General features: G+C 44.4%; 1 protein-coding gene across 2 annotated transcripts in view; it reads right to left on the reverse strand.

Annotated features, from left to right (window-relative positions):
- The window catches only part of EZR (ezrin), a 194,235-nt gene extending 170,073 nt beyond the window's left edge, over window positions 1–24,162 (reverse strand). Inside the window, exons 1-2 of one of the 2 annotated variants that reach the window (XM_086927325.1) lie at window positions 23,824–24,162; window positions 17,296–17,390 (exon numbers count right to left, since the gene is read on the reverse strand). In XM_086927325.1, the coding sequence (XP_086783451.1) occupies window positions 17,296–17,307 (12 nt within the window). In that variant the 5' untranslated portion in view covers window positions 17,308–17,390; window positions 23,824–24,162. Of the gene's footprint in view, window positions 1–17,295; window positions 17,391–23,516 lie in introns of both variants that reach the window. The other variant, XM_086927326.1, reaches the window with a different exon arrangement.
- Window positions 24,163–27,390: the final 3,228 nt, after the last annotated feature.

The following is a 27,390-nucleotide window of genomic DNA, read 5'->3' on the forward strand; positions in this document are numbered from 1 at the left end:
TGACTTTGGGGGAGTTTCAGACCCCACAAAATATCAGCTGACCACTGGGTTTAAGTTGTAGAAAAATATATCTAATACATTGTCAGCGGCCCCAAAAGGTCATTTATCCACACAGGTAAAAAACTGTTTTAACAATTGATCAGCAGTTGTGGAGGATCAGGTTGAGGTGCAATACTTCAACACAGTGTGGATGATGGAGTCCTAGGGCCGTTCATGACGGGCTCCGCTGCCTCAGTGCAGAGCTTGACACCAGTGTGTATGTGCCTATGGTGCATACAATTAGTGGAATATACACAGAATAGCTCCGCACCCTTCTAGTGGTTCAAATACAAATATTTATGTCAATGGTTATCTTTATAAAAGACATTTTAAATGTTCAACGCTGTACACTTGTTTTCCCAAAGTGAAGTCAATCAAAGGCTCTTGAAGTTAAAATGTATTCTTTATTCAAGTTCTTGTCAATGGAATAGCCAGGGCGTTTCATCCGCTATCGGACTTCTTCAGGGCTATAAAAATATACAAAACAAAATACTATTTACAATACTGTTGACAAACATTTAAAACATATTTAAAAAACTAGATACTTCTAAATGTGCATGTACATTATACTACTAGCACACATATATTTCATCTAGGGAAAACTTTCTTGCAATATAACTTTATTAGATCATGACAGTAACTAATTGACTATAGTTAAAGAAATTCTGGAGATCAACATCTTTTAAATATCACAGTGTTATTGCGAACAGTTGTATCAGAAGAAATAAGAACCGGTATGCATTTTCTATAAAATAACCCAAGTTAAATGATTCTTTATATAATAACATACCATAACATGTTTTTAGTAGTCCTGATTCATGGACCAGTTGTCATTCATTAGAGCCCAGTAAATCTGTAGACAAATTGATATACATATTTACACACATGTAAGGTCTACTATTTCCATCATTGAACCGAATAAAATATGTACATCATTGCTGGATAAAACACCACCTATAGCACAAATGGTATTGTCCTCCTCTACTTATATGTGAGAAATAACATTGATTTAGTACAACAATCTTAACGTTAGATTAAAAAGTACTTTGCCAAACCCAGTATTTGTCAGTTTGTGTTAGTTAATAACACTTACGATTCTCACAAAATAGAACCCCGTGTGTTCTCTAAGCTCAGTTTGTTTAGTTTGTAATTCAACTCTAAAAGACATTTCATTCAATTAAAAGCTTTTTATAAGTTACACATATTCTATCTGCTATATATTAGGACCTCAAACTTACTTCAAAATGTGCCTATGTGTCCCAACGGAAGTATAAAAACAACAGTAACTTTCAAGGATCAAGAAAAGTATATACTAGAAAAATGTAATTAGATGAGACTTAAATTAAAACCAAACTCTTTTAAAATTCCTAATATAAATGGATTAAAAAACATGTTACAGTTATCTTGGGAGCATTTGGCATTCATTTGGTAGTTTGCTATAGGATTTCAAATAATATGTTTAAGACGAAATTCCTTAGTCCAAGCTCACTATACGTTATGACTTTCTTATGGAAGCAGTGTCAATCCCAATTTAGTGATGTCTATTCAGATACCTTGTGATGTTATCCAAACAGTGGTGTCCAGTATGTGAGCCTTACACCAGAAATAGCTTTCCATAAGGGGTTCCCAGTTTCCCTACTGCCATGCGGTCTATACCGCCATCTTTAAACATAGAGAACAACCATTTAGGCAAGCAGTAGGTATACACCTAAACCCACCCATTCACATTCTCACACTCCTAAACCTCCTGATAACCTGGTAGCAAAAAAATTAGATTGTTAATTTTAGATATAGTAACAGACATTAAAGTAAGCAGTGAGAGTATGCTATTAAATAACACCCCACATTACAACATCATTATATCAACAGGTATTCGGGCAATCTGAAATTGTAACGTGTGACTACGATCAATAGCCGTTCCAGGCTCCCTCAGCGTGAAAAGTGCCTCCATCACATCGCTCCAAAGATGCAGATAAATATGGCGGCCATCTTAAAAGGATCGCACACTGTTTCTATAGTGCAACGACTCCTATAGGAGTTGGTCAATTACAGGATTCAAAAGAAAAGAGATACCACCCTGTACTGACTCACGCATGCCATGTGTTATATGGCCATATTACTGCAAACCAAAGCTCGCTATCTTAACCCTTTTGCTGCGGGGGTAATTCCCCCGCTGTGCTGAGGGGAGGGGGGCGCACAGCGCCCACATGCTCATTACGAGCTCAGCTCGTCATGAGGCACGGCACTCCTGTGCTCATGACGAGCTGAGCTCGTCACGGGTGCACCGGCTCCTGTGGAACGCTCAGCACAGCAGGGGAATTATCCCCGCATGCGAGCGTTCCACGGGTCATGATGACCTGAGCTCGTCATGAGCACTGGAGCACCATGCCTCATGACGAGCTCAGCATGGAAAAGGTTAAATGTGCTATAGCAGATACTCACCGCAAAAGTTTGCGGTTCGTCTTACATGCGGTCATCTTGTTAAAGCAGCTTCACAAGGAGTGAAAAAGACGCTCACTTTTATATGTTGAGACAATTGGATAATTCATCAATTAATCCAATTAAACTACTCTATTATCGCGCGTCGCTTTACTGATGACATGTCTACGCTATTGCCAGCGCCATCTTTAAGTGGAGTAGTATTGTTAGTATCATCATACTTTTTCTAATATTCTACACATATTGGTGAAAAAAGAAATAAATAACTTTATATTCCTTAAAAATAGAGACCACAATAATCCGACAGACCACGTTGCAATGTCTAGTTAACCCCATTAGATGGTCACAATGTACCATTCTCTCAATTCCCCTAGTGCGCACCATCTTGGGAGCACTAGCCTGTCCAGTCATTGTATATCACAAAATCGATGATGCGTGTCACGTCACCAAAATATGCGCCATCTTTAAATTAAGTATTTACCGTATATAGCAATGCACAAATAATTGCGGTTGTTAATTGCGGAGTCTATCGGTATACAGACATTCCCAAAAAAGCAACTGTGTAAAAACCAGACCATGGAGCAATTTCTAGTTAACCCAGTTATATAATCATAATGTAGCATTCGCTCAAATCCACTAGCGAATGCCACATTATGATTATATAACGGGGTTAACTAGAAATTGATCCATGGTCGGGTTTTTACACAGTTGCTTTTTTGGGAATGTCTTTATACCGGTAGACCCTGCAAATAACAACCGCAATTATTTGCGCATTGCTATATAGGGTAAATACTTCATTTAAAGATGGTACATTGTGACAATCTAATGGGGTTAACTAGACATTGCAACATGGTCAGTCGGATTATTGTGGTCTCTATTTTCCAGGAATAATTTCTTTTTTCACCAATATGTGTAGAATAATAGAAAAAGTAGGAGGATACTGGCAATACTACTCCACTTAAAGATGGCGCTGGCTATAGTGTAGACATGTGTCATCAGTAATGCGACGAGCGATAATAGTGCAGTGTAATTGGTTTAATTGATTAATTATCCAATTGTCTCAACATATAAAAGTGAGCAGCTTTTTCACTCCCTGAGAATCAGCTTTAACCAGATGACCGCATGTAAGGCGAACCGTGAACTTATGCAGTGAGTATCTGCTATTGCGCCTTTAAGATAGCGAGCTTTGGTTGGCAGTAATATGGCCATATAACATATGGCATTTGTGAGTCAGTACAGGGTGGTATCTCTTTTCTTTTGAATCCTTTTATTGACCAACTCCTGTAGGTTTCGGTGCACTATAGAAACAGTGTGCGATCCTTTTAAGATAGCCGCCATATTTATCGGTATCTTTAGAGTGATGAGATGTAGGCACTGTTCACGCTGGGGGAGCTTGGAACGGCTATTGATCGTAGTCACGTGTTACAATTTCCGATTGCCCGAATACCTGTTAATATAATGATATTGTAATGTGGGGTGCTATTTAATAGCATACTCTCACCGCTTGCCCGTTATCATATCTAAAATGAGTGATCTAAAATACTGCTACTAAGTTTTCTTTGCTACCAGGTTATCAGGAGGTTTAGGAGTGGGAGAATTTGAATGGGTGGGTTTAGGTGTATACCTACCGCTCGCCTAAATGGTTGTTCTCTATGTTTAAAGATGGCGGTATAGACAGCATGGCAGTAGGGAAGCTGGTAACCCCTTATGGAAAGCTATGTCTGGTGTTAGGCTCACATACTGGACACCATTGTTTGGATAACATCACAAGGTATCTGAAGAGACATCACTAAATTGGGATTTACACTGCTTCCATAAGAAATTCATAACGTACAGTGAGCTTGGACTAAGGAATTTGGTCTTAAACATATTCGCAGAAATCCTATAAAAATCTACCGAAAAAATGCCAAATGCTCCCAAGATAACCGTAAAATGTTTTAAAAAAAATGTATATTAGGAATTCTAAAACATTTTGGTTTTAACATAAATCTCATCTAATTACATTTTTCTAGGATATACTTTTCCTGATCCTTGAAAGTTACAGTTTATTTTATACTGCCGTTGGGACATATAGGCAAATTTTGAAGTAAGTTTGAGGACCTAATATATAGCAGATGGAATATGTGTAACTTCTAAAAAGGGTTTAATTGAATGAAATGTCTTTCAGAGATGGATTACAAACTAAACAAACTGAGCTTAGAGAACAAGCGGGGTTCTATTTTGTGAAAATCGTAAGTGTTAATAAGTAATACAAACTGACAAATACTGGGTTTGGCGAAGTTCTTTTTATTCTAATGTTAAGTTTGTTGTACTAAATCAATGTTATTTCTCACATATAAGTAAAGGAGGACAATACAATGTGTGTTATAGGTGCTGTTTTATTCAGCAATGATGTATAAGGATATAGAATTATGAATTGTTTGTAGTACATATTTCTCTTCAGTTCAATGATGGAAATAGTCGACCTTACAAGTGTGTGAACATGTATATCACTTTGTCTACAGATTTACTGGGCTCTAATGAATGACAACTGGTCTTTGAATTAGGACTACTAAAAACATGTTAGGGTATGTTATTATATAAAGAATAAATTTCACTTCGGTTATTTTATAGAAATGCATACCGGTTCTTATTTCTTCAGATACAACCGTTCGCAATAACACTAAGACTTGTTATTTAAAAGATGTTGAGATCTCCAGAATTTCTTTCACTATAGTCAATTAGTCACTGTCATGATCTAATACAGTTATATTGCAAGAAAGTTTTCCCTAGGTGAATATATATGTGCTAGAAGTATAATGTAAAGGCCCATTTAGAAGTATCTATTTTTTTTAATTATGTTTTAAATGTTTGTCAACAGTATTGCAATTAGTATTTTGTTTTGTATATTTTTATAGCCCTGAAGAAGTCCGATATCGGACGAAACGCGTTGGCTATCCCATTGACAAGAACTTGAATAAAAAATACATTTTAACTTCAAGAACCTTTGACTGACTTCCCTTTTAGAAAACAAGTGTACAGCGTTGAACCTTTATAATGTCTTGTATAAGGATTACCATTGAGATAAATATTTGTATTTGAACCGCTAGAAGGGTGCGTAGTTATTCTGTGTATATTAGGTTTGAGAGATAAGAGGATTTGATTCCTTTTACTCTTTATGGGACATAGGGGATTGTGTCTCAAGCTACCTGCACCTTCTTTTTGTTGCGCATGACTTTATGGGACGTTAGACTAGTGCAGGAATTTATGCTTTGATCTCCATCTTTGCTGTAGTCAATTAATGTAACCAGGTTTTTCTCCAAGTTAAAGCTTCATTTTCAGACAGTGTCAATCGAAAACAGTGCTCAACGTTTGCCTCTTTCTGTTTAAGACCTGTGCTTGGGATTGCCACCTCGCTGTTTTTTTTACCAACCTGGCATGTATTTTTAAGACCAGGTCAGTAAAAATATTGGAGAAAGAAGTTAAGAGGCAGATGTATGAAATCGCATGCTTGTGATTTACTAATAGCAAATTTTAGCTATTCGATATTAGGGAATCGCAAATTGAGATGCACAACAGAGTGTTTGACACTCCTAGCTATTTGCAATAGAGCGCAAATGGACCTGCCTCATCAATATTCATGAGGAAGCTCGCAATTTACGGCCCAGTGTGAATGGCTACAATCACATGGATGGTGGTCGTTTGGGTTCAGCAGACCACCGTGTCTGTGATTGCTTTTTAAATAAAGCAATATTTTTTTTGTAATGCAGCCCGTTTTCTTAAAACGAAAACTGGATGCATTTCATAAGAACAATGAAAAGCTATCTTTTCAATTTTTAAGAGTATGCAGTGGTCCATGGGACCACTGCCTGCTCTTAAAAAATGGTGGTGCCCACATTCAAAAAGGGGAAGGTGTCCCTTGGGGACCCCTTCCCGTTTCTGAATGGGTTACCACAAATTTGAAGTTGGTGGTAACTGCAAATATTTTGCGACTGCATTCCCGGTCGCAAAACATTCATACATACCAGTGCTATTCGGCATTAGGAAGGGACACCCTAAACACGCCCCTTTCTAATACCAATTCGCAAAAGCAAAATGCGATTCAGTACAAGTGACTGAGCCACATTTTGCCTTCTATACATGGCAAAATGCATTTTACCAGAAATGCTTTTTGCATCTGCCCCTAAATCTGCAATTTTTCTCTTCCAAAACATAAAGCTAAAACAGTAAAAGCCATTAAGAAATTGGTCGCGTTATCAAGCGGACGTGATGCCAATACTCCAGAATGCAGAGGTGATGCCTGACTAGCGACACGACTGCTACTATTACCGAATATTCAACTGTTGTGCCGTTCTCGTTTCCGATCTAACATGAAGTTCACTAGGCCCACACTGCAGAAATGATTTTCGGCGCTATTCATACTGGTTTCATTTCTTTCTTATTGACCCAAACACGAGTCAAATGGGAGCATTCTACCAATAAATTCTCTTCAACAATAAGGGACAGATCAGTTACAGAACAGACAATGCTACCAAACAAACAGCCCCCCTGCCTTGGCGCGAGCCAGCGTGCCCAGGGACCCATGGGCTGGTTTTGACTTTCCGTCCCACAACTTCCATGGCAACGTTCAAATACAATCACAGCAGTCGTATATGTAAGGGTCGGTCAAGCAAAAGCCCGAAGGAGGGAAATACATAATTTAAAAGCAGACAGAAGTTACAGTGAGATTCCAACAAATTTGATTTCGACAAGAATATTTACTGTAAATAACTGTTTAAATCAACCTAGTACACTTTACACATTTGTGAGCATTGTTACTTCCAGTGCTTTAAGGTAGTGTGGAGAAAATTTCTAACGCTGGATGAATAGGCGACTGAACCAGGATGACACAATTTTGGTTCTCAGGAGAAGATGGAATTAAAGTTCTGGGCTCAACGGTCACAATGAAATGTAGCCAATAAGCCATACAATTTATTTTCTAATACACCAGACACTCTCTAGGGAAACCGAAGAATGTGCCCAAGATCCCACATACACAGGCTAAAAATAAGCATTTTAATATCATCATATGTCACATGACCAAGAGTCACCACCTTCTGTGCTCATAAGCAGAGCCACTGGCATTATGAAATGTTACAACTGTGTCGTTTTCCGCATATAGATTCGCTGCACTTGCCACATACTCCATCATCTGCTGCGTAATCTTGAGATTTTAACAAAAAAGTTGTTTCTAGCTCAAACAGATCAAAAGTTCATAAAAATTCAGTAGCTCATATTTTTAAGGCCATTCGCAAGTGTTGACTGGTCACTTGTCTGTTACTTATTGATGTATGTGTGCATTAAACATGTACTAAGAGGATGAAACTTTTGCCAGGACAGTTTTAAGCTGTATAAAAATACCAAAATAATGATTAAATACTACTACATAATGCTCTGAATTATTTGCTTTTTATTGCAACACAATTTAGTCAAACTCTGCCGCATAATTTAATCCTCCTCTCCCGCATAATTCCAGTGATCCTGCTTATAACAAATACCAGCCCATGAGATTGTTAATTTTCTTTTGGCTGCCTAGAATCCCTTTCATAAAGTTTAGATCAGATGCAGGTTTCCTTTGTTTATGGTCATCACTCGTGGGCTAACTTGAGTGTGGACCAGAATAATGTACAGGTGAAGGGAGCCACTGCAGAACAAAGAGAAGCCAATTATTAACAGCATGTACCAGAATAAAAAGCCTACAACACAAAGGATGCGTCTTGTTCCAGCACCCGCTCATGGTGAGTTGGACCACAACCAGCATTTGTTGTCCTCGTGAGCAACACAATGCATCTACATCAAGTTCAAGCTAGGTGATCATACGGGAGCACATTTTGCATTTCTACTCTGACAAAACCTACCATGCTTCGACCAGCAGAAATCTAATGGTAAAGTAATGTTAAGATGATGCTTCTTGAACTGATGTTCTGGACAATGCTTAGTGGAAACATTTAGCCCTGGAGTGGTAGGAGAGAATAGGCCATCCCTCTGTGGGAGCTTAGGTGCCGAAGACTTGCTTGCTGCTTAAAGTTTGTGTAAGGAAACCAACCACATCTTGGTGGGTATTTGTCCATTTTCTCTGTTTGATCTTTATGAAAGTAAACAAATAAAATCCTTGTATCCAAACCATAGGAAAAGAAGGATGAGCAATAAAATAGTGGCACCATCTCTGCTTCTTGCAAAAAGATGTATTTCTATTCACTGGCTGTGGAGGGAACGGCCATATTTTGAGGGGTGGTTGGCTGGCTTACGTGAGTAACTATTGGTTAGGGAGCTCTGTACAGAGAAAGCGTGAATCGATTAATAAGTGGTTGAAGTCTTCAGGGCCTTGAGAAAGTTGTCTAGCAAACTAATTGAAAAAGTAGTGTGCGATACATAAAAATGACGGAAGGCTATCATGCCTCTTATTATTTTGAAAAAATGTAGGAGGAATTAATGTGGATGCATTAAATGCCGGTTCTCCTACACCAGGTAATGTGTTGGCTGGGAATATAGAATCCCAAACATTGACGGGACAAAATATAATTTCCACAATATCAAGTGCATCGAAAGGTAAGTTCCAATTCACTTTCCATACCTAAATCTACATAAACATACCGTGGTGATATATATTTCTTTACGGTATGTGGATGTAAAATCAAGAACAGTAAATACTTACATCCCTCTGTGCACATACCTCCCAATATTTTGTCCCTCAGTATTATGCTAATTTTCTGTCTCATCTATTATTTAATGTTTTTTTTATTTACCTATGGCTTCATTGGCTGAAACCCATTTGGTTGTTTGTCGATTTATGCAAATTAATGTTTGAAAAAAAAGATCATTATCACGACAAACTATGTATGAATATGTATTGTAGTGTGTTGGCACTTGGATGTGAGTCAATGTGTACGTCCATTCAAACATAGGCTATTGCTCGTTTACATCTCATCAACAAAAGGACTCGTGGGCTGCAGGAAACCATTCTGTTTCGCTTCTCGTAAACATTTTAGTGTATGTATTGGATGTAAGAACACAACATGGTTCAGTATGACACATTGCTAGGATTATGTACGAGTATACTAGTTACATAACCAGACAGCGATCACACCCTTTTCATTATAGGTGTCAGCTCACATCAAGTGATCTTGATCCTGTTCAATCTCTTCCACAATGGCTTCATAAGAACAAGGATCCTGACAAATAATGAACTTGGAGGTCGGTGTTCAAGGTCAGTAGAATATTCGTCCAAAAGAAAGGAAATTTACACAATCTCACACAACAAATTAATGGTTAAGAAGGAAATAAATAGTGGCTTCCAGTCTCTTCCTAGCTACGCTTGACCACTACAAATAGCCATGCTTCCTACAGCATCAGTTCTGATGGAACTTGGGTGTCTACTTAATAGTCTCTGGTCAGAACCTTGATGAGACACTAACATACAGAGGCACACGTTTGGGTGGCCTAGTTATTGGTGTGCTCAGGTTATGACCTACACCAACGATAGGCTGGTGAGACCAAACAAAGATCTAAAGGAATCCTGTGAGTTGCCATAATTGCTGCTGAAATTAATTGTTGGGCTTACATGCCAACATAAATAGGTCCACTACATCAATAGAGATTGTACTGCTCTTGTCTCTCCATGAAGAGTTAATAAGATTCAATTTCTTCTTTTGAGCCTTAACAATATCGTCTGACAGAAATATTGAGTTGCAAGTATTCCTTTAAAAATATTACTACAATGGATGTAGGTTTTCTATTATTAACTCAAACGTGGTGATACTTTTTAAAATAATATTTAGGACAAATGTTTCTGCCAGACGATATTTCATTGTGATTTTCTGGCCATATCCAGTAAAAATGCATTCAAATGTTTGGAAAGTGCATTTACAGAGCATGAATAAGGGTTGTAACTTGCTCCTATATGGTAACTCTCCAAGGTTGTTCATAAAACTTTGACTCTCTTTCAAGTCAACACTGAAGAATCACAGGCTCATTAGTTAGTACCGGTGGTAGAATTCTCATCACTCTAGCAAAACAGAATCTTGTCAGATGAAGCACCCCCCCCTCTGCTCAAAAGGATGTTTTGAATCGTTGTTCAATCATTGGGTAACACCACTAAGTGGCTCAGTAAGAAGAGCTGACCCAGTCACTCTTCAGCCCGAAGGAGTAAAGCACACAACATTTACTAGCCCATTGAGAAAGAGGGAGGATCATCTTTGGCACACCCTCAGAGGCACCCTCATCTACAGACCCCCGGGACCACGCACACAATTCAGCGAAGACATCGCCGACTTCATCAGCCCGCACGCCCTCCTCTCCGCTGACTACATCCTCCTCGGGGACCTCAACTTCCACCTGGAGAACAACAACGACCGCAACACCACCACCCTGCTGGACAACCTCGCAAACCTGGGACTCAAGCAGCTGGTCACCACCCCCACCCACTACGCCGGACACACACTCGACCCCGTCTTCTCATCCAGCAAGGACATCGCCTTCAGCCACGCCACCGGACTCCACTGGACGGACCACAGCTGCGTCCACTTCAGCTTCAGAAGGACCACGATCCACCACCACCAGCAACAGGTTGCACGCAGAAGCTGGAACAAGATCACAGCCGACCAGCTCGCGACCTCCCTGAGCATGAACCCTCCCACCAGCGCAACGAACCCAAGCCAGGCAGCCACCAACCTCGCGAAGTGGATCAGCAACTGCGCAGATGACCTCGCCCCTCTGAAGACCCAGCCTAGCAGACCCGGTAGCAAGAAAGCCCCATGGTTCACCGACCAATTCAAGAGCTCCAAGAAGAACTGCCGAGCCCTCGAGAGAACATGGCGCAGAGACCCAACACCGGACAACATGACAACCCTCAAGCTCGCCACCCGAAAACACCACCAACTCATCCACGCCACCAAGAAAACCGCATTCAAGGAACGACTGGACAACAACGCACACAACAGCAAGGAACTCTTCAACATCATTAAAGAGCTCTCCAAATCCAACGCCAGAAACAACGACATCACTCCTTCGCAAGACCTCTGCAACTCCCTCGCCTCCTACTTCCACAACAAGATCGCGGACATACACAACAGCTTCAGCACTCAACCGACGCACGCCACGACCGAACCACCGCCCCCCACCACCACCCTCCGCGCCTAGACCCCGATCAGCACCGAAGACACCGTCCGCACGATGAACTCCATCCACTCCGGATCTCCTACCGACCCCTGCCCTCACCACGTCTTCAACAAGGCCGACGCTGTCATTGCACCCCACCTGCGGGACATCATCAACACCTCCTTCAACACCGCTACCTTCCCGGAGAGCTGGAAGCACGCCGAACTCAGCGCTCTACTAAAGAAGCCATCAGCCGACCCCACCGACCTCAAGAACTACCGCCCCATCTCGCTGCTCCTGTTTCCTGCAAAAGTCATCGAGAAGACCGTCAACAAGCAGCTGGCCGCCTTCCTCGAGATGAACGGATCCCTCGACCTCTCGCAGTCTGGCTTCCGGGCCATCCACAGCACCGAGACCGCCCTGATCGCAGCCACAGATGACATCCGAGCACTGCTTGACAACGGAGAAACAGCAGCCCTCATCCTCCTAGACCTCTCCGCGGCCTTCGACACTGTCTGCCACCATACACTAGTGCAGCGACTCAGCAACGTCGGAATCCAGGAGAAGGCACTGGAGTGGATCATCTCCTTCCTCGCCGGAAGGACACAGAGAGTCCGCCTCCCCCCGTTCAGATCTGAAGCCACCGAAGTCATCTGCAGCGTTCCTCAAGGCTCCTCGCTCAGTCCAACCCTCTTCAACGTCTACATGAGCCCCCTCGCAGACATTGCACGCCAGCACAACCTCAACATCATCTCCTACGCCGACGACACCCAGCTGATTCTTTCCCTCACCAATGACCCCGCCACCGCCAGAGCCAACCTTCACGAAGGGATGAAAGAGGTAGCCGAATGGATGAAGAACAGCCGCCTAAAACTGAACTCGGACAAGACGGAAGTCCTCATTCTGGGATCCTCACCCTCCGCCTGGGACGACTCCTGGTGGCCCCCCGCCCTAGGCAGCGCACCCAAACCAACAGACCACGCACGCAACCTGGGCTTCATCCTGGACTCCTCCCTCTCCATGACCAGACAAGTCAACGCCGTCTCCTGGTCGTGCTTCAACATCCTGCGCATGCTACGTAAGATCTTCCGGTGGATCCCCACCGAGACCAGGAAGATGGTCAGCCAGGCCCTCGTCACCAGCCGTCTGGACTACGGCAACTCCCTCTACGCCGGAACCACCGCCAAACTCCAGAAGAGACTCCAGCGGATCCAGAACGCCTCAGCACGACTCATCCTGGACATCCCCCATCGCAGCCACATCTCCGGACACCTGAGAGACCTGCACTGGCTCCCGGTCAACAAGAGAATCACCTTCCAACTCCTCACCCACGCACACAAAGCCCTACACAACCAAGGCCCAGGATACCTCAACAGCCACCTCAACTTCTACGCTCCCAAACGCCAGCTTCGATCGACCGGCCACGCCCTCGCCGCCGTCCCCCGCATCCGAAGAGCCACCACAGGGGGGCGGTCCTCCAAGACATGGAACTCCCTCCCTCCCCACCTCCGCCTGACCCAGGACCACCTCGCCTTCAGGAAGAAACTCAAGACCTGGCAGTTCGAGCAGTAGCAGACCCCCCTCCCCCAGCGCCTTGAGACCCTCTGGGTGAGTAGTGCGCTATATAAATGCTTGGATTGATTGATTGATTGAAATAGGTCTTGGGCAGTGGTAAATTTGTAAAATAATAAGTGTGGGTGGGTCTCGTTAGGAGGCAGCTTACACCAGCCAATTTCTTCTGTTGGCACCGTCTAAAACAAAACCAACTACTAACCATTAAAGTGGGGATAGGATGTGGCAAAATGGCCAAAGCTGCTGGCTTTGGAGCAGGGGAACGAGGTTCGAGTATCGACGTCAGCTCAACATCCTGTGATTCGGGGAAAATCATTTTCATCTCCCCAAGCCTACCATAATTGAATGTGTCCTTAAGTGGTGCATATGAAAAACACCGGTTTTGATGATTAAGTGCCGGTGCTGAGCACCGGAACTCACAGGCTCAAATTAAGCACTGGTCTCAGACAATCTTAACCCTCAGCCAGGTCTTCAGGCTACGTCTAGTTGTGTCATGTAAGGAAGAGAGGTCTGAAAAAGCAGAATCAGGAAGGCTAGATGATTCATGTTGCGGCCTCTGAATGTGGTATGATTTGAGGCATGTATTCTGTCTTGACTGGTGCTAGATACTTTAAGCTTTCCAAAGTCATTGAAAAACGACCGACTGATAAAGTGGTATAGAGAAAGTGACCTGTGAGGGAGATGAGAGAGAGACGGGGAGAGCAGGAGAGAGAAGATGGATGGAACGAGTGAGTGAGATTGTGTGAGGAGGTGAAGGGAGCACGGATTGCTTAAGCATTTTTGCTAGGGCTGCTTGTGGTTCCCCAGTCCAGCCCTGCCCACAGCAGACTCCTCTCAGGACTCTATCATGATGCCGTCCAAGGTTTAGAGGACAGACCCTATAATTGTGAGCAGCCATGTTGAGGTTTACTGTTATTGTTGTGTTCTTACAGAAAGTAGACACAGACCTTTAAAAAACAGCTTCTGATATTGTGCGATGGAAAAGCATATGCACTGGCCTTTTCAAGGAGCTTTATTTGTCTTTAATTAGAAATTTAGCAGTTAATATTCTTTAAATAGCTGCCACAAAACTGTACGTCATCAGAGACATCAACATAAGAAATTGAATAACAACCATCCCTGTAGAAACCATTAGATTTGCCTTCGTCTCATGGTTTCTGTCACCCTTGAGTTGGACATACAAAGATGGTGTCCCACAACAAGTTTTAACCAGCTGCAAATGGGCCTGTACCACACATCTGGAGATACTGTGGCAAATGTGGATTGAGGGCAAAAGGGTTTAAGCACCATTTTGCATGCAAAATTCTGACCACGTATCCAGTCACCCGTTGAGAACCAAGCTTTGCTCAAGATTAATCTTTAAAAGAATTCAGAGCGGAAGGCTCAATGGCTAAACTTGCGTGTTTGTGGTGAGATATACACAGCATACTAGAAAGGGCAAAGTCTAAGCTAAACTAACATGGACAAGTACGAGCAAGCAATGACTGTAAAAAATGAATGGTTTCTTTCAGATAAACCCTACTGTAAAATCTTAAAGCATTCCCACCTTTACTTATCGTCTACACTCATACATTCAACTTAACCTTCTTAAAGGAGACCTTTACTTTGGTTTCTGTGCGCTCTCACTTTAAAGTTTTATCGCAGGCTTCCAAGGTTATCTTCTCTCTAGCAACTAATATCCCAATGTCAAACTACTGTTGCCTACCCGGCTTCTTTTTTACGAAATTAAACATTAATAGGAAAACACATACTCTAAGTCGCACTTCAGCATCAGGAGAATCCGTTGTTTTAAAAAAGTAAAAGAAAGCCAACAGATCAAAGATTAAAATGTAGGAGTCTAACTTGAGTATTCAGTAGACTTCTTTGTCAAATGATTGTAGTCCGTCACTGTGAAACGGCCTGTTAACTAGGGAGCGGATGTGGCCTAACGGTGAGAGTGGTCGACCTCGAAGATGGGGAACCCGGTTCGAGTCGCTGTGGGGACACTAAAGATCCTGAGATTTTGGGCAAGTCACTTAATCTCCCTGCACCTACCAAAATAAATGTGTCCATCTGTAATGGAACTGGTGCTCATGTAAAGCACGCCAATACCTTTGGGTTGATTTTGCGCTATATAGAAAGTTTTAAAAACTCTAAAAGTAAGCGCAGTATAGGCTCACTGATGTCGGCAAACAGTAGTCATTAGTTTTTACATAAAATGAAAATGCCGCAAGAAAGGTTTTTGCTCCTCATCAGTGAAGTGCAGTATTAGTCCCACAGCACACTGTGCTCCAATACACGCATCTGGGCGTTGCTGTCTCACTTAATGATTAACACTGATTAAACTGAAAAAGTGATGGGGTGGTATTTTTGATTTAACCTCAATGACTGTCACATAGGACTCAAGCTCCTACTCAGTGATGTGGCCCAGTGAAGCTGAAACTAGTCTGGGGTTGACTGAAAATGAGTGGAATGTTTAAATTGAGGTAAAGTTTGATTTTCATAGTGATGCGGCCCAGTGAAGCTGAAACCAGTCTGGGGTTGACTGAAAACGAGTGGAATGTTTAAATTGAGGCAAAGTTTGATTTTCATATGATTGGTCCCTATCCGTAGGGGGGGGGGGGGGGGGGGGGGGTTGTATGTCGGAATCCCGCATGCCTTTAGCACACATGCCTTTCCAACACCGGCATTAGAATGAACGTGCAGTTACGATATGCTCCTTCAGCACGCAGGTAGTTAGAGTGACTTGCCTTAGAGGGGGGCACCGGACTTTGGAATAGTATCATTCATTATTCCAACTCCAGTCTGCGCAATAGTAGTAAAGGTGTTGGACTTAAAATCCAACACTACTACACAAATGCGCCCCCTAAAGCAAGCTGTTGTAACGACTTGCATGCTAAACAAATGCATGGTAACAACTCGTTTGTTCTATGGCTGGCGTTGTAAAGGAACATATATTCGGGGCGGAAACATAAATCTACTATTTTCAGCAGTGTAGGGAAAAAGCATAAGCATGGACCAAAGATCCAGTGCTCTCATGGCCCTGTCACACCATTTGCCTTCACCACAGCAGCCCAGTGTGCCCAGGCATAATATTTATTAAGTGTAGTATGGTTAGCTAAAAAGAGCTGCACAATACCACTGGGGAATAAAGAGAAGACAACATAACAGTAAATGTATGGGTTCTAATGGGGAGCTTAGGTTTCCTTTCCAAGTTGCTCTTAATCCCAGATCGGGCCAGTAACCGGGTTTACCAGCCCCATTGTGAGTCTCAGTTTGTGCTAGAACACCAGGGGCTGCTGTCTTTCGATCAGGCATTTCACCTGTGGCAAAACATCCAGGTGCAAACTTCAGAAGTAAATAGAGAAAAAAAATGTCTAAACGAAGAGATAACTTGAGAAATTATCTATGCCAAGCCAGTCCAGCAATTTCAACTACAAAACCGCCAAAGTGAATGCAGAGTAGACATTTGTAGTTCTACACAACACAGCAATATACAAATTCCAGTGGCAGAGAAGGAACAATGAGCTCAACCTAGGCCTGTCATTGGTATACCTGCTTTGGTATTATCAACATTAATTAGCCATTAACCTTTGTTCTTCTCCATGTGACTTCTCCAGCTTCACGCCAGTATCTTTTAGAAGCCATTGCAAATTCTTTAACTGATTGGGTACACACAATTATAGCCAAAGTGCACCGACATGCACTGGCCAGCCCTTCTTCAATGAAGAACTACGGTATGCCTGTTCTCGTGACAAACTTTACTTTGTGGCCGCCCCTTTAACTAAAACCTCACCATCAACAAATTATTATCACCTTGATTGCGTGTATTATCTGAGGTCTACAAATGCCCACACCATGCGTCCTATCAATTCCAGAACAGATGTCAGGTCTAGCAGCTCTGCCTAATATTTCTGGCACTCACACCATCATGCCAGTGCTGCCCTGCTCTATCTCTACACATCCCCTATGCTGAGACAGATGCCGCCTCTCAATATACAAGGTACTCCAGAGGAGGCATCCCCAATGATTCATATTGTAATAAACCAGCATTCTCCCTTCTGTGGAACAAACCTCTTCCATTGCACCTCTATTTGTGTCTGCCACACTGAAGCGCCCCTGATGGACCAAAAATTGCATTGCATGTCTTACCGGTTTCGGCATGATTGCGTTTTCTTGCTTCTGTTCTCTGCCTTGTGAAAAATTGTCTTCTCTTTGGCTGATTGCTGTGCTTTACTGGTCAATGCCTTGAAAGAGAACAAGAAAAATCCAAATAAGGCACCAAGCACAGGGTTATGGGCATTGAAAAGACATTTTGGTAAACACTGAGCAGCTTAAGCATGTGATGTTTTAGATTATTAAATCAGATAAAAGTATAAAAAATTCAACAGTTCCCACTCATGTCTCCCATTGTGGTGGTCTGGTGACCAGGTTAAAAATAAACCTCGCCAGTTCCCACAGCCTGCCCTGTTGTCAGTAGCATCATTGTTGCTTCAGACTAGTGGACTATACATGAGCATAGACCCCCTTGGTATTGCCAGCCTATGTTTCATGTAATGCTATACAAGCCCTGAGCAATAGTGCTCCATCTTATGTTTTGTTCGATGGGTTGTGTTTTTGTTTGGCTTTCTAGAAAAAGAAAAACAAAATTAAGATAAAATGTACACCAGAGCAACAAAAAATGTACACCATTTCTCCCTTTAAAAGACAAATGTTTGTAGTGGCTGAAAAATGGGCACCACCAACAACAGCCTTTTCAGTTGATTTCTTAGGCCTAGATTTACTAAGGTTTAGAATGGGTGCTCCCGAGAAGCAAAACAGAGCAAAATCTAACTTGATCAACTTTTGCACACAACAGTATTCTTATGTCAAAAATGATCAACTGCGCAGCACAAAAAAGCATTGTTTCACAAAAACACAATAATAAATAATATGCAACATGTGTATCATGGGAAGTGAACCGTGCTAACACCCTTGGGGCTTGATGGTAACCCAAACACACTCAAGTCATACAAATGAACTAGACTTAGCGCAGCACGAAAAACTCATGTCAAATAAAAAGTGGATCAAAAATTGAGCATGACTCAGGGTAGGCAACAGCGCATCAATTTTACTCTGTACTTTATGCAAAAGTTACACATATTATGTGGGTCAACCGTGGGTGGTCGTATGAGTGATGATCCCTCCTCAAGGGTTTCCTTGGAGTACACAAGTTACGCAATAAGGCTCAGTGGTGTGCCCGCACCAGACTGTTTGCATGATCAATGAAATCCTAAGCGGGTAACACTTTGTAAATATTAAGCTGCACTCTTTCTTACCCCATTCGTGGTATGCAACAAAATATTTTTGGACTCTGATGATATCAGAAAGTCTGCACTAATTATGCTGGCTAGAGGAACTTTCTAAACATACCAAAATAGAGCTTAGTTGGGATCATAACCAATTGCACAAAATGGACATGCGTGGTCTGGGACCAAGAAACAGAGGTTTTAGCTAAAACTTACTAAAACCTGCCCCACTACAAAAGGATCAGGACCACCAGAATAGAAGTAGAAAATAAGATCTAGCCCAGACTTACAGGACATGTACACCTTTTATTAAAGACTCCATCCAAAAGAAAGATTGGTAGTAAGCGCGAAATCCAGTTGCAAACTTGCCACTGAGTCAGGTTGTGTAAACACACATCACTCATTTCCAAGCAAGGGGAGTGCCTCTCCAGGAGCTGCACACCTGCCAACCGTTGTCAGTGACCTGAACAAAACTCGAGGTTGGCGTGGCCTTTCTTGCAGTTAACTCTAGCAGCTCTCAAGGGAACAAAAGTACTCATTGGGTAAGGGTAAGCAAAATTGTCATTAATGGCTTTGTTAAAGACACAGCGCCGGACACAGTGGAGCCGATCCGGCAAATCACACTGAAGTGCACTTTGATAAACATTGCACAACTGTTATCAATTCACGGAGACAGAAAAGTCCAAGTTGTCAAAGCAAAGATCAAGAACATACAAATGACTTATGCACTACGCAGACGAAAACTGCGCTGCTTCAGTGCTTCATTTCTAAAATAATAAATGTGAGGGCCCTCATCAGGAGGCCAAGAACGCTTGCACCACCAAATGCCCCTGCCAGCACTGCCAATGACAGTACCTATACAACTACTAACCATCACCCTGCTACAAGTATGACTTTTCAGACTGTTAGAGACCCGCAAAGCTATACGAATGACTTGGGCTGCAGGTATTAGTTGTTTTTAGTGTATATTGAATTAGTAACAACTGTTGTTCTGCTCATCTTTTAATTGCACAAACAGTCCACCATGTGGCAGCTGTCATAAGTGCTGCCGTTGATAATTAAGTGCTGGTGCCGAGCACCGGAAACAACCACCTCAAATTAAGCACTGCGTAGCTTACACATGACTAGAATGCAAGTTAGTGTGAAGGGGAAGAATTGCAAAGGATGCAAGTTTAAAACAAAAGGGTTGGTCCAAGATAATACAATGCAACTTTTGGAAACAAATCCAAGAAAAGTGGGGCAGTGGGCCTGGGTCATGCGGGATGCTGTTACCTAAGATAAACCGGAATCAAGAAACAGTTTCAAGTGTTGTAATTGTCAAATAATTGTGCTTCATTCAAAGTGAACTTAGCCTTTGTGAACGCCCACATTGTAGCAGACACTGGAGGTGTTCACAAACATAGAAATGGGCTTGTGAATTTACTGAGCCATGTAATTACACCTAGATGGATCTGGAATTAAGCTGGTGAAAAGTTAAAGTCCATTAATCAGTTACATAGAAACGCCAAAAAAAACAGCAGGCATCAGTGTAAACTCCAAACTATGCTTAAAAGATCAAGTGCCAGTGAAATTGTAATTTAGAAAAACATTACAATTCACTCAAATTAAAAAGTGCAACTTAGAAGTTTTTGCTTTGGTCAACAGCTTTGCGAATTGGACGCTGCACGTTTAAAGTCAACTCCACAGCGGTGGGCTAATCCTATATTGGCATGAATCTGATCAACTTAAGTGGCCAGGAAGAGCGTGGAGGAAAATATTAAACGAAATTCCAAATATGTAAAATCCAAAAACCAGGGAGAGTGGTTGTAAGTAGAAGGCAACTGCCAGGGCTTAGGAAACTGTGTTCCAGAGAAAGCTGAATCACACAGCAGGTATGAGCAAGACATTCCTAGTTTCGAAGGCGTTGCCTCGCCCAGTGGCATGGAGCCCAGCTTCAAATAGGAAAAATAAAGATCATTTTAGCGACCACACCCATAAAACCGAACACACTCGAGTGCCACCTTCCCCAGAGGGGGCAGGGACGTCTGGGCGAAGGAAGGAGCAGGGGGGCAGGGCCAGCTTCCAGCACAGGCCCTGCCACTGCCCCAAAATCTACTGACAGGGAGCCATGAAAGTGGAGGCCGCCAAGGGAGCTGCCTGAACAAGTGGAGACAAGTCACCTGCAAAAGAGCAACTGCCTCCAAGATGATATCAACAGTAAAAACCCAAACGTCTCATTTTTTTTAATACAGTGCTTAATATTAAAGATCTTTCTATGTGTTCCCAGTTTCTGCAGAATTGGGAAGACAGGGCGTGATGAAGTAACGATGAAAAAGAGATGAAGTGATTTAAAATAAAACAAAGTTTGGCCAAGGAAGCGCGACTGTAACTCAGGCACATGGTTTCAAAGTCAGTGATGGAACCACGAGGCCGCGTCCTATGCCCGCTGCATTTGACTCCTCCTGAGAATAAGGAGCGGGGCGTGCCAGGACAGTGGGCGGAGATTATATTGTGGTGGGAGGGCATCATTCTGCATTTCTACGGACAGTATGATCATTGAAAATTACTTAGACCTGATGTACCCCTCAGGTGATCCTAGGCCCTGCACCAAAGTACTCACAGCAGCCCCCCCCTCCACTCCTTCTCCACAAGGGATGCCTAACTGGGCCCAGATTTCAATGGGATACCAAAGCAATGGCCGCTGAGAATATCTGATGGCGTGGTGTCAGGTGGGGAGCCCCAAGAGCGTAAATGCCACTAACTGCCTACATACCAAGCGCCTACATGATAAGATATCATGCTCAATTCAAGCCGTTTTTCAGAACTGGCTAATTTGTAAATGTTTGTGACAAACATCTGCACCATGCTGATGCAACAAAAACCTAAGTACCTTGTGCTACGGAAAGCAAGCAATGAAATTAGCTGATATCACAATGTGCCTTGTTAAGCTGCCCACCCAAAAAACACATCCCTCCAGACTCCAATAACAGCTCAACTGTACAGTGTCAAATCAAACAGACAGCTTATACAATACAGAAGAAATACCAAATACACATGCAGCATTACAAAATGAAATCTATGTGTTCAATAGCATGGCCAAAAACGCCCCACAAAAAATGATTTATGAATAGGCAAAAGACACATGCATTAATTATCCATTCACTAAAAGAATCCAAATGACTTGAAATAAAGCACCAAATACTAAATAATGTCTAACCTCAGGTAGAAGGAATATATGTCTTGCTTGGCTGCTGCCTATCTACCAGTCAAGAGTTAGAACGTGAAAGGGCCGTACTTGGGGCATAGCATTCAACTTAGAAAAGCAAGGCCCTACCCTGCTGCTGAGCCAGTATCTAATGGCAGAGACCCAGCGGTGAGTGGGAGGGACGGAGGGCCGAGCCACACAATGCAGACCTGGGCCGCACCTGGAGTTGGGGTACCTCAAGAAGCACGCCCCTCGAGCCCACCAACCAGGCCAAGGATATAGGCAGAAAGCAAATATACTGTGTGTTCAGAGAAATACATCGTAATATCATCTTGAATAGTTCAGTCAGTCTAGTTTTCTCCTTTTACATTCTGGCACTAGTCAGTTTACGTTCCTTATTACAAATGAGGGACTAGATGCACCAAGATGCAAAGAAAATCCCAAAACGTTTTGAGTTACTCATAAATGGGGTTAACAGCGGACTCCCAGCCACAGGGAAGACGACCTTTAATGTCACGAGCTTTCAGTTTACATTCGTGGAGAGCTACTGGAATTATACGATTTTGCAGCTGCAGTTTTTTCTTAATGATTATTGATTTGCCTCATTTGCCACACTATCCATCATCTGCTGCATAATCTGCAGTTTTATAATTGCAACAAATTGATTCTACCTCTAACTGGTTGAAAGTTACTAAAAATGCAGCTACGCACATTGCTGCGCAGTCGAATGCCCTTGGCAAAGGTAGACTGGCCACACTTCTGTTGCTTATTGTTATTTCTGGGTGTTGAGCTGGAACTAATGAGGAGACACGTATGCCCAGGCACAGTTAAGAAGTGTAAAAATCACAAAATATGCTGCATTACTGTGCCTGATATGCCTTCTTTTGCTGCGCAATTGAACCAACCCTTCTCCATAATTTGATCTTCCCTTGCCGTATAATTCCAGTGGCCTTGAATGTGTCATTAGTACCAGGGGTGACAGCAGCACCTGAGCTATACAGCGGAAACAAGCAACCATTCCCAGAACGAATGGATTGTTCGCCAGACGTCCATTGCTGGATAACTGTCCCAGTGAAAGGGTGTCAAGTCACGTGGTAACACTCCTCACACCTTGCATGAGGCAACATGAGATGGCACACCTTTACACCACTTTAGGAAAGAAGAGGCCCTCGCTGAGGCTCCGTCTTCCCTACAATGGAGGTAGTGAACACTCATTGCAGACTCTTAAATCAGATATCCGTCGAAAGAGGCTTAAATTGAACATACAGCATAATTTGGACCACAATATACAAGCTATTTGTACATTCCATGGAAATAGTTAAATAAACAAGGATTTAATCTTTTGCAGAATAGCAGGAAGTAGTTGCCTGGTAATCGCACTACAGGTAAAATACAAGAGAAAATATGTCCCAGCGCTGTAACTCGGATAGAAAACTCGTGTGGCAAGGACAGGTTTTTCAATTTCACTCAATACACACACATATTTTTTTTGTAAGAATCTTCCGGTAGCTGCTCGGAAAAGTGGGTGGTGTGCTAGAATTTCAGCGCGACCTTTCGCAAAGAGTGCGCTCTCTCTCCTGTTCGAACTTTGTGCCCACTTCTGTCTCATGTCACCCCGCAGAATGGCAATGACCCCCGGGCGGCCAATGTCAATGGTCCGAGGGCCGAGAGTGGGGCGATGACCCTGCGCTCGCACGGAGCATTACGTGTCCTGCCCTGGGAGCCGGCGCGCGGACACACACTGCGCACCACTACCAGGCGACCACAAACAAATGCCACCGCACCCAGGTGCACCTGGGAACCCCCAATCCACACGAATAACACACAAACTGAAAACCTTACAAAAAAATCATGTCTTCACAAGAAAGCGCGGAGTTCCAACAAATCTCAGCCAGTCAGACCTCGCTCCCCGGGCCATCCCAGGGAGGGGCAGCAGCCGGCCGGAGAGCGCGCGGGTCCCGGGGACACCGGGCACAGGTGCAGCGCGCGAGCTCCTCTGCAACGAGCCCCTCCCCCGCCCCCGTCCTCGAGGCAGAATCCATCCCACGGGCTGGTAATCCTCAGAACACCTGTTGTCTGGAGGAACAAGTGCGGAGGGAAAAGCAACTTCCTATTTGTTGCTGAACGCATCCCGGCTTCTCCTTTACGGGGCCCTCCCTTCCCCTGGTGGTCCTGAGGCGAGGCGAAGCCCCCGGCTCGGCTGCTCACCCGCTGTCTCGCGCCCGCTGCTCCCTCGGCAGGACCCCCTCCTCCTGCTGCTCCTGCGCGCGCTGCGGGCTCTCCTCCCCTCTGGCTGCAATATGGCTGCCTGGCTGGGAGCAACAGGTCGGTTTTATCCTGCCTCCCGCCCTCCTCCTCCTTCACCGCCTGTCCCCTCCCTGCTTCGACTGAACACGCACTGTAAAGGCGCAGCAGGCCAACAAACAAACCCTTCATGGCACTGCCCTGCTCGGCAGCTACACACCCTCCGTCCGGGCGGGAGAGCTCCCTGCTCAGCAGAGGCTGGGCTGTCTGCAGCCATCACTGCCCTGCCACTGGCAGGAAATCACACCTGCCCAGTCACCCTCACCCACCTTGGCACAGCAAAACTGGTATTTGGTGGAGGCGGGCAAGTCAGAAAAAGCAGAGGGAGAGTCGAGCCAGAAATGGCCCAAGGGTCTAGCGAGGCAGTAAGAACAGGTGAGACAAGCCATCAGAAAATGTGGCATGTAAAAATGTACCAAACTTCATGAAATAAAGCCTTTTACAGATTAAAAAAATAGAATGGAGTGCTTTTGTTTCTTTTTTTTTGTCAAAGGTGTTTTTATTATTATTTGTAGAATAAAAAGAAAAAGAAAAACATGCGACAGTCCCGCACAACTTCCCCGCAGAGGGCAAGTGTAAATTCAGGCCGTAGAGATGGCATGGACCAAAGGAAGCACGTGCACCGAGGCTTAGTAGGCCACTAGTCAAAGGAAAGTACATGAAGCATAGCCCATTCCGGAGATAGGGTAGAACAGAGTTAGGGCTATCGGCTGGAGAAGGTGCTACTGCATAGTCAAAACAACGAAAGAGGCCTGCACTCTCCTCCGCATTGTCCATCTCACCGCCTCAGCCATGTGTCGGGGCATTGCCAGATCCTGAACGAAAACCCCCCACACCCACCCACAATCCCTCCCCCCTCCCAAGTGGTGGTAGCCATATTCACACATACACAGTCAACTGGGTGGATAACACTCCAACTTGAAATAAATGAAGGGCTCGCACCGTAGGCGGGCAAACAGCAGATGGAAAGCCTTCAGAGAGAAAGCGAACTAGGGGGCCCCAGCGAAACGTGAAGTTTCGAAAGTCGCCTAGAAAGATACCAGCCATGTGTTCCATGCTCAACAACTTCCATAATCTCGCATGCCACAGTGAAAGCGCTGGGGCTTCCGTCTTCTTCCAGGCCGCTGCGAGGGTCAGTTTGGCCGTTCCAATACAAAGCCAAAGTATCTTTTTGTCTGCCCTAGTTTGGTGTTCAAGATTTGGATCCCGAAGACCCAGCAAAATATGGGCCATAGAATCTGCAGTCGGGTAGCCCAGAATCTCCTTAATATGGGATAGGATCTCCTCCCAATAGTGACGGATGACAGGGCAGTCCCACCAGATGTGCCTGAAGTCTCCCAGCAGGCCACAGCCCCTCCAACATCTATCCGAGGAGCCCGGAAAAATCCGACTCAACTTAGCCGGATATAAGTACCATTCCATCATCGTTTTAAGATGGGCCTCCCTAAACTCCACCGAATGATTTTGTTTAGCTATATCATGCCACAGGTGGGACCACTCATCATCCGAAATATTACGTCCGAGGAGATCCTCCCAAAGGGACATGTATCGCGGTCTAGGGAAGATGGTCGTAGAAAGCAGGAGGCTATAGAGGAAGGAAATGACCCCCCGCATGGTGGAAGTCCTAGAAAGGAAGGATTTGAAGGGGGAAGGCGGTCTGGTGGCTGCATCTCTGACCGAGGGGGACAGCGCCCAATGGAGCAATTGGGTATGGCGGAACCGCTCTGACCGTTGGATCTCGTAATCCTGCATACAATTGTCAAAAGTGAGCGGGGCATAGCCATGGAACAAATGCGTGAGAGCTATGCAGCCCCCTTCCCTCCAGGCATCAAAGGGGCCTTCACGTGTAGCAGGCGGAAAGGCAGGATTAAAGTGTATAGGCGTAAAGGGGGACGGGAATGACGTCCAACGTTCATCACCAGAGACCGAGTCCCATACCTTCAAAGCAGTGCTGGTGGGAGTACTAATGTAAACGTTCAGGGGCCTATCACCTTTGGGCTTCCATATCAAGTCCCATATCGTTCTCCCCGCTACACTCCTATCCATGTGTAACCAATGTTTCTCCGAGGTAGGCTGGGACCACTTCACCAATACCCGCAATTGTGCCGCCTTGTAGTATAACTGCATGTCGGGAAGGCCTACCCCTCCCTCCTTCCTCGGGCATTGGAGAATGTTAAACGAAGAACGAGCGCGACCCCCTGCCAGATAAAGCGGAGCATCAGTGTTTTGATACGATGGAAGAAGTCCCTCTCAAGAACAATGGGAAGCGCCTGGAAGAGGTATAAGAGCCTAGGGAGAAGGGTCATTTTGAGCACATGGATCCGCCCCAGCCAAGATATGTACAGTGGCCGCCAACGAGCCAAGTCACCCTGCACGCTCTCCAACAGGGGAGGGAAGTTAGCAGAGTACTGCTTCCCAATCGTGGGAGTCAGACGGATCCCCAGGTACAATATAGAGGAGAGGGTCCACGGCAGAGGCGTGAGTGACCGGAGGCGGTCCATCTCTGCCGAAGAGAGCGTGAGGTTAAGAATATAGGATTTATCGTGGTTAATCTTAAAGCCCGCCACTTCTTCAAAGCGCAATAGAGCGTCTTGAATGTGGGGAAGGGAGTGAGCGGGGTCCGAAAGGGACAGCAGGACGTCATCGGCGAACAGGGTGATCTTGTGTTGTTCCCCAGTGAAGGGCAGTCCCCGAATATCTGGGTTCTCCCTCACAGAAGATGCCAGGGGTTCGATGCTCAAAGCAAAAAGCAGGGGGGAAAGGGGGCAGCCCTGCCTAGTACCTCGCGAATGTGGAAAGAACGCCGACAGATGTCCGTTAACCGCTACTCTAGACCGGGGGCTGCTATAGTTCGCTTTGAGCATCTCTAGGAATTTGGCCGAGAAGCCAAACACCGTCAAAGTGTGGAATAAGAAGCCCCAATCCACCCGGTCAAAGGCCTTCTCGGTGTCAAGGCCCACGAGGACCGCTGGAATCTTGAACCTGTTGGCCTTCTCTATCAGATGAATCACTCTCCTGGTGTTATCATGAGTTTAGCGCCCTTTAATGAACCCCGATTGGTCCGGGTGAATGAGTGCCGGCATCAAATCCTGGAGTCTGTTAGCGATGATGGAAGAATATAACTTGGCATCCACGTTAAGGAGGGCTATCGGTCTATACGAGGAACACTTAGACAGGTCCTTCCTGGTTTGGGGATGATCGATATGATAGCCTCCGCCATGGACCCCGAAGTTATGCCTGTCTCCGCCATGGTATTAAAAAGTTGCACCAAAAAGTCAGCCAATTCAGAGGCAAAGGTTTGATAGAAGAGAGCTGTAAATCCATCCGCTCCCGGAGCTTTATGGGGCTTCAGAGCTTTAATGGCAGTCAATACCTCCTCCCTGGTGAAGGGAGCAGTGAGCAGCTCGTTCCACTCCGCAGACACCCGAGGGAGCGGGAGCGCGTCCAAGTAATCTCTTTGCCTCCCGGGGT

This window comes from Lissotriton vulgaris, chromosome 6 (genome assembly GCF_964263255.1).
Source record: "Lissotriton vulgaris chromosome 6, aLisVul1.2, whole genome shotgun sequence".
In the NCBI taxonomy this organism is placed as follows: Eukaryota; Metazoa; Chordata; class Amphibia; order Caudata; family Salamandridae; genus Lissotriton; species Lissotriton vulgaris.